The sequence below is a fragment of the Puma concolor genome, chromosome B1, assembly GCF_028749965.1.
Source record: "Puma concolor isolate L17-30 chromosome B1, mPumCon1.1.hap2, whole genome shotgun sequence".
NCBI classification, from domain to species: domain Eukaryota; kingdom Metazoa; phylum Chordata; class Mammalia; order Carnivora; family Felidae; genus Puma; species Puma concolor.
This window is the reverse complement of record NC_141670.1, coordinates 86,086,890-86,101,382: the sequence shown is the minus strand read 5'-3', so window position 1 is coordinate 86,101,382 and position 14,493 is coordinate 86,086,890. Positions and strand designations below refer to the sequence as shown.

At 38.0% G+C, this 14,493-nt stretch overlaps 1 protein-coding gene across 3 annotated transcripts in view; it reads right to left on the bottom strand.

Moving 5' to 3' along the window:
* RNF150 (ring finger protein 150) overlaps positions 1-14,493 on the bottom strand; it is a 292,634-nt gene that overhangs the window by 129,226 nt on the left and 148,915 nt on the right. For all 3 annotated transcript variants that reach the window (XM_086704179.1, XM_086704180.1, XM_086704178.1), the window contains exon 2: positions 6,165-6,415. In XM_086704179.1, the coding sequence (XP_086560305.1) occupies positions 6,165-6,415 (251 nt within the window). The remainder of the gene's footprint in view (positions 1-6,164; positions 6,416-14,493) is intronic.

The following is a 14,493-nucleotide window of genomic DNA, read 5'->3' as shown; positions in this document are numbered from 1 at the left end:
CCCTTTTGTTTGTTTGTTTGTTTTCTAACTGTGTGCATACCCTATTACTATAAATTAAAAACCACTGCTACCTGGGGAATCACTCTCCAAGAAAGCCAGATTCTTTCTCTATAGTCTATTTTTATGCTTTCCTTTTCCCATAACTCTGGAGAAAAGATGGAAAAAAGATCCCATTTCATTTCAAACTGTGTCAGTTGAGCTAAAAACCCACATCTAGATTTAACTCTTGGTGAATTACATAAGAATGGAGATATTTATTTATTTATTTAGGGTGCTTGCGTGGCTTAGTTGGTTGAGTGTCCAATTCTTGATTTCGGCTCAAGTTATGATCCCAGGGGCATGGGATTGAGCCCCACATTGGGCTCTGCACTGCGCATGGATCCTCCTTGAGATTCTCCCCCCACCCCCCTCTTTTCCTTTGCCCCTCCCCCCTACTCCTATGCATGTGCTGTCTCTCTAAAAAAAAACAAAAAAAGAATTGAGCTATTTACATGGGGGGGGATTACTATTTTCTAAGAACTACCTTATCTATTAAAGGTGATCTAGTTAACAACTGTCTAATGTGTCACACGTATTTTCTCACTCAATAGCCCTTGGATGCAGCTGAACAGGAGATCAGTCTCACTTTACACATGAGGAAGTATAGGCATAGAAAGGCAAAGTACCTAACCTGTGTAAAGTCACACAACTAAGAATCACCCACCAGGGTACAGATTTGAATCCAGACCTAACTCCAAATCTGGTGTCTGTAACGATTACGTGGCACTAGATTTATCTTGGTGTAATTTCTTTAGGAGATGCAGCACACCAGCCAAATCTCTCCCTTCACTTTCAGTTATACCTTTATTCTCCATGTCACCACCTAAAACACCCTGGTGTGAGGCTACTAATCTAGAGAATATCTAGCAAATCTTACTCCATGGGAAATGGCACTGAAGTGATCTTCTCCAGGTACAGTAAGACACGCCGGCCAGTGATCATGTAAGATGATGGAGACTGCTCTTCAGTTGTGATCTGCACAAAGCCAAGCGGAACCTGATGTGCTCACCTGCCTAATTCAAGTTCGGTCTCTCTTGCCTGAATGGTTGAATACTTCACCAATGCAACACTAAGACCTTTGATATTGCATTTTTGTCTGTGAGCCTACAACTAACCTGAGAGTCAATCTTTCTGAAGGGCCAGTACTGCTTTAATAAAAATAAATGACTTAAGTTAACCTGAGGCTTATTATAGCTATAGCTTGCATAGCTGAAGCTTTCTACTGAGTGGAATGGGGCACTGTCCATCAAAGGAGGAATCTTTTTCTAAAGGAAATTATATGTTCTTATTCCATCCATCAAAGGACCAAAGTATAGTGCCTATTTTGATCAGGAAACAGTGCTAACTTTTAACATGATCCCAATTCATGGAGTGACCCTGAGGGGAATAGTTTACAATTTAAGGAAAGTTAATCAAATTGGAGCAGAGTAGAAGCTTAAACCCTATGAACCACTTAACACACCATCCAATTCCAATCAGCTTCTCACCTAAATCACAGAGTACGCATATGCCTGGAGACATGCAAACTACATTTACCTGCACAAAGCGGATTAGTGATTGAAATAATTTTTTTTCATTTTTTTAAATTTTTTTAAATTTATTTTTGAGACAGAGACAGAGCATGAACGGGGGAGGGGCAGAGAGAGAGGGAGACACAGAGTTGGAAGCAGGCTGCAGGCTCCAGGCTCCGAGCCATCAGCCCAGAGCCTGATGCGGGGCTCGAACTCACGGACCGTGAGATCGTGACCTGAGCTGAAGTCGGACGCTTAACCGACTGAGCCACCCAGGCGCCCCAGTGATTGAAATAATTGATCAACTAATAGATTCAAGCTTAAAATTTCATGGTTGACTGAATTGCCTAATGATGGCTTGGACTATCCATAGACTCAAAAACATAGGGTTACCATTTTCATTCATCATTATCAAATTAGCTAGATATCTTAGCATTAACTGATTTATATATGTGTAGTTTCTTAATATGTAAACTTTAGTAACCAGTGAAACTGAATATATTAGTTCTATGTCTATTTTCATTGCCTGTGTCTGACTGGTAGCACATGTCCACTTAAATTCCAGAATATTCAATAAAAGTGGTAGAGTTGGATTTATAAGTAGTCATCAAGAAATCTATATGATAGTAATAATGGATACCATTTATTGAGAGCTTAAAAAGTCATTAGCCTCATGTTCAGAGGCTTTAAAAAATATACATTAGCCCATAACCATAAGAGGAAGATATATTCCCATTTAGTTTAGAAAACCAAAGCATGAAAAGATTAAGTAACTTGCCCATGTTTGGTAAGTGGTGGAAGTGGACTACTATATAACCACTAAAAATCATGTTTTAAAGATTATTTCGTGACAGGGGAAATGCTCACCAGTTAATTAAAAAATAGAATACAAAGCTTACATGTATATTTGTGTGTCATGCATAGACACATATATAATCACAATTTACCAAATATATATTTAGGTGGTTACAAAACCTGAAAGGTAATGTCATCAACTGTTAACAACTCCATGGGGTAATGGGTGATTTGTCTTCCCTTCTAGTAATTTTTTTGAATGCCAAAATTTATTAGATTGAACATGTATCAAATTGAGAAGTAGAAAACATGCAGTAATAATGTTTTTAGAAATTGTTCCAGAAGCTGTCAAAAATTTAAACAAACCAATTGCCATAAAATAGAAGAAGTCAAAGAGTTGTCCTTTTAAACAATAACCCAGACCTTACTGGCATGCAGAAATTTTCTGTAACTTGAAGAATCAGCTAATTGCAGGGGCACCTAGGTGACTCAGTCGGTTAAGTGTCAGACTCTTGATTTCTGCTCAGGTCACGATCTCATGATTCACATGAGGCTCTGCACTGCCAGCACGGAGGCTGCTTGGGATTCTCTCTCCCTCTTTCTCTGTCCCTCCCCTGCTCATGCTCACTGTCTCCCTCTCAAAATAAATAAATAAACATTAAAAATATATATAAAAAAAGAATCAGCTAATTCCAGTGCTATTTAAAAGGCTCATGAGTCGGGCTGTCCCATGGTACTTTCCATGATGATGCGAATGTCTACCAAATGGCAGTGCACATATGGGACATTCGAAATGTAGCTAGTGTAACTGAAAAATAGAATTTTAAATTTCATTGTATTACAATTAATTTAAATTTAAATGGTCACACATGGTTAGTGGTTACTGTGTTGTATATTGCAGCTCTAGACTACCAAAAAAGGAGAAGAATTTGCAAATTTCTCAAAAAAGGCCATATAACTATTACCTGAAAATGATATAAATGTAAACTATGGATGAATTTCACATATGAATATTAGGGTAAAAACAAATAAAATACAAATACAGTCTAGCATATGTTACAATAGTATATATTGAAGATTCAGGATGGTTTGATATTGAGAAATCCATTAATGTAATACAATCCTACTAACACATCAAGAGAGAAAACTCAGACCATAGCTGTTGAAAAGGCATTTGTCAAAATTGAACATCTTGATTAAAATGATAAAATCCTCATTAAGGGTCGTTAAGACTATTATGTGTGAAAACATATAGAGAACTCTTAGAACATGCTGCAGATAATACTATATAATATTACCATTATTATTAAGGTAATAAGGCATGTTATAGTCATTAAAAATGATTTGTGTATGAAAAATGATATTTCATTTATAACAGCAACACAATTATTAAATACCTAGGAATAAACATAAGACAAATGTGCAAGATTAGATAATAATATTTAAAAATGCTAGTAGGAGACAAAAAAGAATCACTGAATAAAGGGCAAACATATACAATACTTAGGAAGATTCAACACATAAGGTTAGAAATTATTCTGTAAGTTTAAAAAAGATAAAAGGGAATTTAAATTTATATAAAAATAGACATAAAAAGTGAAGGTAGAGAAATAAAGGAAGATTGTGAGACAATATTATAGTGCTAAAGTACTCAAAATAGTATGGTAATGAAGTATGAATAGATAGATTATGGTACAGTTTAGAGGGCACAGAAATAGAACCAAATACATAGGAGTATTTAATATATGCTGAATGGGGATACTGAATGTGAGGGGGAGGAAGATTAATTATTGAATAAATACCAGTCATAAAATCTATGAGGTAGGCCATCTGGAATGAAACAATGTTGGCTCTCTACTTCTTTATGCTGAGATAAGTTCTCTGTAGATTAAAGACTTAATCATAAAAGTGAAATAAAAAGTAGTGGATGGAAATGAGAGAATGTTTTTCTACAGTCTTGGGCTGCAGAAGATCCATTACACAAAACTCAGGAGTTACATAAAAAGGTAAGTGCAGTTATGTAAAACCCACAAATTCCTTCATGGCAAAGAGCGCCACAGATAAATCAAAGGCAATGACAAATTGGGAGGATAAAACTGTCAGTTTTATGTTGGTTAAGTCTTATGACTAACAGTCTTCTCATCAATTCCTTTGACTTACACAGATCAGTAAGAAAATGACCGACAACTTAACTGAAAAGTGGTCAGATAACATAAGCAGGTACTCCAGAGAAAAAAATTTCACTTTTTTCTATGTTGCTTGAAAAGATGTCCAACATTATTTGTGATAAGAAAAATGTGATACCATTTTTAACTAATCGAATTGCATACAACAAAAAGGCCTAGCATTCTTTTGCCAAGGATATGGGAAAACAGTATTATTAGTGCATTATTGTATACATTAGTATAAAGAGTACTATACTAATGTTTGTATTAGTATAAACAGTATTAGTTTATCATTGGTTAATATAAAAATTCATTCAACCTTTTTGGCAGACTTTGGGCAGTATCTATCATAGTTTAATATACACATACCATTGTCCTAGCTGTTACATTTTCAAAATTTACCTTAGAGGTATACTCACAAATGTGCTTAATGTCACACAGACATTTTTTTTTAACAGAGCTGGTTTAATAGATGTGAAATATGCAGAAAATGAAATGTTATACAGTCATTAAAAATGAGAAGGCAGCTTGAAGCTAGTGTGTAGATGAATAATTTCCAAGAAGTAAGAAATAAGGATCTAGAGTTAAGTGTGCTATCATTTGTTTAAAAATGTGTGTGTGTTTGTAAGCACATGAAATGTCCCTGGAAGAGAAGATATTCCAGGAAGATGGCTGGATAACTGAGGGACAGATATGGGAAGGCAAACACTTTTAACTTCATACTGTTTTATACCTTTTGCATTTACACTATATATATCTTATCTGATCCAAAATTAATTGCTTTAAAAAAATTTTTTTAACGTTTATTTATTTTTGAGACTGGGAGAGACAGAGCATGAACAGGGGAGGGTCAGAGAGAGGGAGACACAGAATCTGAAACAGGCTCCAGGCTCAGCTGTCAGCACAGAGCCTGACGCAGGGCTTGAACTCACATACCACGAGATCACGACCTGAGCCGAAGTCGTCCACTTAACCGACTGAGCCACCCAGGCGCCCCTAATTGCTTTTTTTTTTTTTTTTAAATTTTTTTTTTTTTCAACGTTTATTTATTTTTGGGACAGAGAGAGAGACAGAGCATGAATGGGGGAGGGGCAGAGAGAGAGGGAGACACAGAATCAGAAACAGGCTCCAGGCTCTGAGCCATCAGCCCAGAGCCCGACGCGGGGCTCGAACTCACGGACCGCGAGATCGTGACCTGGCTGAAGTCGGACGCTTAACCGACTGCGCCACCCAGGCGCCCCCCCTAATTGCTTTTTAAAATAGCTTTTATTTTTTATCTTCTTTTTTTTTCTTCCATTCACCAGTAGGAAATCCTGGCTTTTCTCACACAATGTTGCCACTGTTAGCACAATCTCAGCTCATTCCCTTCTCCCTTTATTATGTGCCTAAGTAAATAATCATCAAAAAAATGAGCAATAGGAATGTGGGACAAAATACCTCAACATTACAGAACAACACTAGTAAATATCAAAACATGTGTATTTGGGAACGATCTGGAAAACTATATGGCAAATGGTAACAGTGTTTATGTTGAGGGTGGGGATAATAGGTGATTTTGTTTTTGTCTTGGTATTTTCTGTGATTTTCAAAGTTTATGTAATAATATGTATTACTTTTATAGTAATTTTTAATTAAACAATTTTTTGCTACTCACCTGGTTCCTGTCCCTGGCATTTGCATATCGAAACCTCTGGATATAATAAAAGACCAGCCACGCGAGGGATATGATCATCAGGACAATGAAGGAGATGGAGACAAACACAACCGAAGTGCGGCTCACGTATTTCTGCAAGTTCCGGGTTCCAATGGTGATGTACATTGTCACGGTGATGTTCCTTTCCAGAAGGCTTACTATCTCCTTCCCTTTTGGTTCAGGAATCATTATTGCCACGATGTCTTCAACACCTGTTGTGACGGAGGCAAGAGAGGGACAATAAGGATAAGGGGATAAGAGAGAGGGGGGAAATCATAGTGAAATGTCTAGTCAAAGTAACACGTAGCCAAATAATGACCCTACTTTTGATAATTCTATGCCAGATCTAATAGCTGGAAACAGAGTCAAATTCTCAACCTCCTTCAGTTACCTTGGGATGCTGCTGTCTTATATAGGAGAAAAGAACCTAAATTGAACTCATGATCATGCTACTCTCTAGCTCTCTAAGGTTCTGACCCTGGTCTGATAAAAGTGGACCCCTTCCTACCTAGCCCAGTTTATGGTTCTCTGTTGCATCTCACAGACACTGAGGAGGGGAAGAGGACCTACTACTCCATAGCAAAGGGGTAAAATGCCCAGTTCTATGCTACCTGTCTGCACATTCTCTTTCCCTCTCATGGCACCAGGAATACTCAATTCTCTATCATTTCTAAGGCAATTTTCTCCTATGCTGAGTACCCAAAGTAACTCCAAATGGGTCTCTTCCAAGTTCTAATGATTTGTAAACATAAAATCATGGTCTCAGAACCATTTTATGCTTATTTTATCTAATTCAATGTAAACAGCTTGCATTTTCTCATACCAAGCAAAGGGATGATGGAGGCTGTACAGATAATTTCAAAATTTTTACCTCAACTGTCAAATACTCCTCTACCATAATATCCATTATTGGACAGTTTGAAGCAAAAGTGGCAATTTTGGGGGTCTGAGTTACCTGGGTCACTGTCCCTATTCTTTATTATACTGTGAGAGGCACAACCTCTTGGTGAGAAGTTCTGGGGACTCTACAGGGAGTCTCTAGTACGGATATGATTTCAGCTCCAAAATGACCAGCTCAACATGTCACTGTGGCTGATACTTGAACTAGACTATTAATTTCAATTTCACAAGGATAGGTTCTCAGGTATCACCCCAATTCATGCTCATAAAGTTCTTCAAGAGCCCCACTTCTATATGGACATAGCCCATTCCTGGGGTCACTACAAATTAAAAGGTGCAAATTTGCAATTAGGATGTTGTAGATCCGGGGCAAAATTAAACACTGCTATAGCTGCTTAAAGCTGACCTTGTTCACATGCAGAGGTCAGTCAGCTACCGGAACTACCAGATTACATTTGTTCAGAGTGTTACAAGCTCTCAGAGGCTACTTAGGGCTTTCACTTGACCTTGATCTCTATGCAAGTTTTCAATCCTAAATTCCTTGCTGGCATTTCACTGAATAAATACTTTAAAAGCTAACTATATACAAAGGTATTTGTATGTGCTACATCAATTATCTATTTTTAAAAATCCCTAAAACCTTTGTATTGGCCCAATGGTACAAATCATAAAGCCCCAATGTTTAGATTTGGTTGTTATTTCTGAGAATCACTGAAGCCAATGGCTTGAATTTCAGCTTTGCAGAGTATTACTGACAATTCTGATGCTCCTCTTTTCATGTTTACTTTGGCTAATGGCTGCCTGTGGTCTGAGGTTTTGGGAGGGATTAAGGCTGCTGATGGGTTTTGTCTCTACAGAAATATGATCTTCTGCATATACTGGACTAATCTGACCTGGTGAGGCTCATTCCAGTGCTGTAGCTATTTTACAGGTATTTAAGTAGTGGTAGAATTATAATTTTTTCACTTAATTTACTTCCATACTTTCATCTTTAAAGCATGTCTATTCAGGACTCTAGGATTAGATTTTTGAGGATGGGATCTTGGGGTTATTTATGGGACTTTGTATGCTCAGACTTGCACAAATTCTACATTTTTATTCCTATTTCAGTCTTTTTAATTATCTATTTTTATTGAAGTATAGTTAATATCTAATACTGTATTAGTTTCAGACGTACAACATAGTGATCCAACAATTCAATTATGCTATGCCCAGCATGATAGGTTTTACATTTTTTAGCAGTCAAATTTTATTAATATATTCCTTTATGGCCTTCACTTTTAATTCTCTGCTTGGAAAGTGCTTCCTCACTCAAGGTGAAAGAAATACTCATTGAAAATGGCTTCTCAAAACATGATTTTTTTTTACATTCAAATCTTAACCTGAATGTGATTTAGTAACAATATTTACTCAGCTCTTATAATGTGACAGGCAGAGAAGAGACAGGATGCAGTTTATTTTTCCCTTAAATTCTCAGATCTGTTCGGATCTACTTTTGGACTTTTTAGTAAGGCTGACCTATCCTTTGCTGAACCTGCAGCAGGCTGCTTTAGTTGTGTAGTTTTTAACATATTTATTGTCTGGTGGCCTAACTCTGTCTTCGCTAATTCTCCTCCATACAACTTTCCTATTATATACTTATACTTAAAAGACCATAGAGCCTAAGAATGAAGAGTCAAACCCCAGCTAAGCATTTTAAAAACAGGCAACCAAATTTTAGATATCCACAGAGTTTTAAATTACATCATCATCCATTTTTAAGGACCTAAGAGAACATTTTCTCTTCCTGTAGGGCAAAGTATAATTAACCATTTTAAAGCATTTATTTTAAACATAAGTGCTTAGTTAACACTGCCTGTGTTGTTTGTATCACTGGTGTACCTTCACGACAGAGGATAACCACTTGGAAAGAGAAACAGTGAAAAGGGCAGTGAGGCAGTTCTATTTATTTAGCCTCAACTTTATTCATCTTTCTAGGGCTAATGATGGTAAAAAAAAAAAAAAAAAAAAAAAAAAAAAAGGATTCTTGGATGTTTCTCTATGTGCTTTAGGCTATGGGTTATTGTGCATGGTAAAAAGGGTATGCATTTGTCCCAATAGAAACAGTCATTAAGAATTTAGGTATGGGGCACCTGGGTGGCTCAGTCGGTTAAGCGTCCAACTTCGGCTCAGGTCATGATCTCACGGTCCGTGAGTTCGAGCCCTGCGTCGGGCTCTGTGCTGACCACTCAGATCCTGGAGCCTGTTTCAGATTCTGTGTCTCCCTCTCTCTCTGCCCCTCCCCTGTTCATGCTCTGTCTCTCTCTGTCTCAAAAATAAATAATAAAAAACGTTAAAAAATTAAAAAAAAAAAGAATTTAGGTACTTAGGGTATCCAAAAACAGTACAATAAAGTGGATCTGGATGAATTATCTCATCAGTCTTATCAATGCACAAAATCGAGGGCAAAAACTACTACAGGGTCTAATACGTTCAAATGAGACATATGTACCAATGTGAGTAATCAGATAACTCCCTGATCTTTGCTTCATTGTGAAATGTGCAGCTGCACCATCAGGGAGGAGCCAGCAGACTCTCCCCAGGTATACGGCAGTGTAATTGCTTCCAAGGTGTGTGTGAGGGAGGGAGAGAAGAAGAGGTGAGAACATGCTGAAAGCCGAGTGATCTCGCAGTTACATGTAGCCCTAAGTATCTAATCTAGGACACATGGGAGACTCAGCGACTCAGGGAAGAGAAATTAACAAGTAGCATATTTCGTGGGGGTAAAATCTACAAAGAGACCCTGCTATTTGGGTGCTTCCGTGTTTACTGTAACACCTAATCATTCTGAGTGCGGCTTTTTGTGAAATTATGTCAGCGGACCATTTATTTCCCTCCCAAAGGCACTGTACACTACTGAGTGACCGCTGTTATATAATTATTGTGTATTCTGGAAAGGCTCTTGAGCCCTGTGAGACAACGTGTGAGAGGCACACATATGACCTGGTGGCCAGACAAACAGCAAGAGCACTCTGTATTTTTAGTGCTTCCCTTCCCAGGGGAGTGCTCCATTGCCATTATCTCATTTGGTATATGCAGATAGTAAGGGATCAGAGCAAAAGTTCAGAAAGCTAAAAGATATTTAATAACCAGAAAGTCCGTTACTTGTAAATTCAAAATCAGGTTATTAAAACACTGCATTAAGAGAATGTCTAGAACACCAGCAGAGTGCTAGGTATTTTATAGGGCTGGCCGACCTGTTCCTCCCTGTGCATCTTGGAGAGAGATAACATCCCTCCTAGGTTCCTGTGATCAAAAATCCTTTTTCAATTCTCTGTGTCCTCTATGGAGGGCCTTTTGGAATTTAGACAATAATAAGAAAAGGCTACAGTGCTCCATTTGTGAGAATTTCTATTTATATACTTAATATTTACTTTTTTTTTTTTTTTACAATCAGCTCCTGATGATCATTTATTCTTGTGACATAATGTATATAAACTGATCTTAAAAACTGCAAAGTGTTTACATAAATTTAAAGTATTACCACTTAATTAAAAATATTTTTGGGGCACGTGGGTGGCTCAGTCTGTTGGGTGTCTGACTTTGGCTCAGGTCATGATCTCACGGGTTCATGAGTTCAAGCCCTGTGTCGGGGTCCATGCTGACAGCTCAGAGCCTGAAGCCTGCTTCAGATTCTGTGTCTCCCTCTCTCTCTACCCCTACCCAAATCATACTCTCTCTCTCTCTCTCTCTCTCAAAAATAAATAAAACATTAAAAAATTTTTAATAAAATTAAAAAAAATTTAATAAACACAGATGTAAAAGTCCTAAATAAAGCACTCACAAATAGAACTCAACAAGACAGTAAAAGAATCTGCATGATCAAGTGGGATTTATTTAAGGAATATGAGGGTGATTTAACATTAGAAAATATATTTATGCTTTTTAATACATTAACAAATTAACAAAGCATATGACCATCTTGTGCAGCTAGCTGTCCTTCAGTATCTGGTCTCTTTCTTGCCCACAATATTAGTGCTTTAGGTAGGCACAAGCTGACCAGTGGAAAATGTTAATTCCTAGCCTCCCTTGCAGCTAAATGTGGCTATGCGATTAGTATTTGGCCACTGAGATATGAATGAAGATGATGTTTGCCACTCTAGGGTCTTATCCACAAAGGATGGAGTATGTGCTCCCCAGACTGCCTCCCCTTTTCCCTGATTTCAGTTAGAGACATGTGGAGCAGCCAGCTTCTTAGAGAAGGAAGCCCATGTTGAGGATGGCACCCATTCCTGATTCTTATTAAGAACAGTATAAGGGAATCTCCTTAATGTGATAAAGCTCTTCCGGAAGTAGCACACTGAATGGAGGAAACAACACTAGAAGTTCTCCGACTCAAATCATGAGTAAGACCAGGAGGAGCCAACATTTAAAGTAGGATTGATATCTGGCACAAAGAGACAGAAACTAGAGTGCAACTCTTGGAAAGGAAGAGTGCAAGCTGTCATTATTTGAGAAAATCACATGACCACCTAGAAAAGCCAAGATAATTTAGCTTTTAAAATTAGAAGAACATTCAAGTGAGGCGCCTGGGTGGCTCAGTCGGGTAAGCGTCCGACTTCGGCTCAGGTCATGATCTTGCGGTTGACGAGGTTGAGCCCCACACCATTCTCTGTGCTGACAGCTTGGAGCCTGGAGCCCACCTGGGATTCTGTGTCTCCCTCTCTCTCTACCCCTCCCCTGCTCACACTCTGTATCCTTCTCTCTCAAAAATCAATAAAAACATAATTTTTTTAAATTAGAAGAACATTCAGTAAATACAAGATTCAAGATTCACATTGAAAATGAAGAACTTTCTGTACACCAGTAATATCTAACCAGAAAATGTAATGGAAAAAATGATCTATACATAACAGCAACAGATGTCATAAAATATCTAAGCATACGCCTAATAAACACTAGCCCCAAATGAGGAAAACTGCACAGGCACACCAGGGTGGCTCAGTCGGTTAAGTGTCTGAATCTTGATTTCGGCTCAGCTCATGATCGCACAGTTTGTGAAATTGAGCCCCCTGGGATTCTTTCTCCCTCTTTGCCACCCCCCACCCCAGCTGCCGCCCCACTCGTGCTCTCATGTGTGTGTCAGTTCTCTCTCAAAAATAAACATTAAAAGAAAACTGTACAATAAAGTTTCTCTGAGAGACAGAAAAATTTCTGAAGTAGATTTCAACTTAACCCAAGAGTTATTTAGTATTATATAGTTTCCAAACACATGTGATTTTCAAAGTTATTCATTTGTGGGGCGCCTGGGTGGCTCAGTCGGTTAAAGCATCTGACTTCGGTTCAGGTCATGATCTTGTGGTTCATGAGTTCAAGCCCCGTGTCGGGCTCTGTGCTGATAGCTCAGAGCCTGGAGCCTGTTTCAGATTCTGTGTCTCCCTCTCTCTCTCTGACCCTCCCCCGTTCATGTTCTGTCTCTCTCTGTCTCAAAAATAAACATTAAAAAAAAAATTAAAAAAAATTATCCATTTGTAATTATTACTATTTTATTGTTTCATTATGGTCAAGGAACACAGGTTCTTGATATCATTCCTTAATCATCTAATACATTTTAATGGGATAAATGTTCCATTTGTGTTCAGAAACACTGTATTCAAAACCATTCTTTGTTTGGTATACATATCTCATTGATTAAGCTTATTAATTACATTCAGATTTTCCATATCTCTTAGTTTTGTCTACACAGTTGCTTGAAAGGTACGTGTTAAAATGTCTTATACAACTGTTGCTCTGTTTTCTCTCTGAAGTCTTGTTAGTTGCTGCTCATTATTTTGAGTTTCTATGGTGAACTGCATATGCATTCATGATGGTTATATCATGATATATATTGTTTGCTGGGGACAGGTCTGAGGTCATCAAGATTCTTGGTCTTTGTCAGTGATCTGTTCTTCCTTTTTGTAACCTTTTGAAGTTAACCTTTTTTTTTTTTATGTTTATTTATTTCGGAGAGAGAGAGACAGAGACAGAGTGTGAGCTGGGGAGGGGCAGACAGACAGGGAGACACAGAGTCCCAAGCGGGCTCCGGGCTCCAGGCTGTCAGCAGAAAGCGAGATCATGACCTGAGCTGAAGTTGGACACTTAACTGACTGAGCCACCCAGGGGCCCCAATAACCTTTTGAAGTTACACGTGAGAAGAGACTTTGATGTTTTTAAATACTACATCTATGAGTATTCATCAGGTATTTTGGTAGCACACTAGTGCCCCTTTATCCATGGTTTCGGTTACGGGCAGTTAACTGCAGTCCAGAAGCACGTGATCATCCTCCTGACTTATCATCAGAAGGTCCATAGTAGCCCAACACTATGTCACAGTGCCCATGTCATTCACTTCATTCCGTCTCACTGTGTAGGCACTTTACCATCTCACAGGATCATGAGAGGAAGGGTGAGTGCAGTACAATAAGGTATTTTGAGAGAGAGAGACCACATTCACATAACTTTTATTACAGCATATTGTTATAATTCTTCTATTTTTATTAGTTACTATTGTTACTCTCTTATTCTGCCCAACTTATAAATTAAGCTTTCTATAGGTATGTATAGGAAAAAACAGCATATACAGGGTTTGGAACTATCTATGGTATCCCCTGGGGGTCCTGGAACATTCCCCTTCAGATAAGGGAGAACTACTGTCCATGAACACTTTCAATCTGGGTTATTTCATTACTTTCTTTATTTCTAAAACATGTATATTCATACTTTATTCAAATATTTCCTCCTATATTGCTTTCTCTCCTGTGATTCCTATTATCCTGTTGGTGGTATTTATTCTATTCACTCTATTTTTATACTTCCTCTCGTTAAAAAAACTTTATTCTGAAATAATTATAGACTACTAGTGGCAAAAGTAGTATACAGAGGTCCCATGCACACATCTCCCAACTTCCCCCAAAAGTGGTCTCTGGCATATTACAGTGCATTATCAAAACATGAAATTGACCAGCACATTGTAATTAACCAGATTACAGGATTTAGGCTTCACCAGTTTTGGCATGTGCACATTTTTAAAATGTCTTTGTGTAAAATTTTCATCATACACGTGGAGTCATTTTATCACTACCACAATTAAAATACTGAAATACTCCAACACCAAAAAGGAATCCCTTGCCCTTTTTCCCTATCCTTGTCTCTGATGTCCACTTACCTATTCTCCATCTCTAGAATTTTATCATCTCTTGAATGTTGTATAAATGGAATCTTACAGGGGAGCCTGGGTGGCTCAGTCGGTTAAGTGACTGATTCTTGATTTCAGCTCAGGTCATGATCTCTCAGTTTGTGGGACCGAGCCCCATGTCAGGCTCTGCACTGGCAGTGTGGAACCTGCTTGGGATTCTCTCTCTCCCTCTCTCTC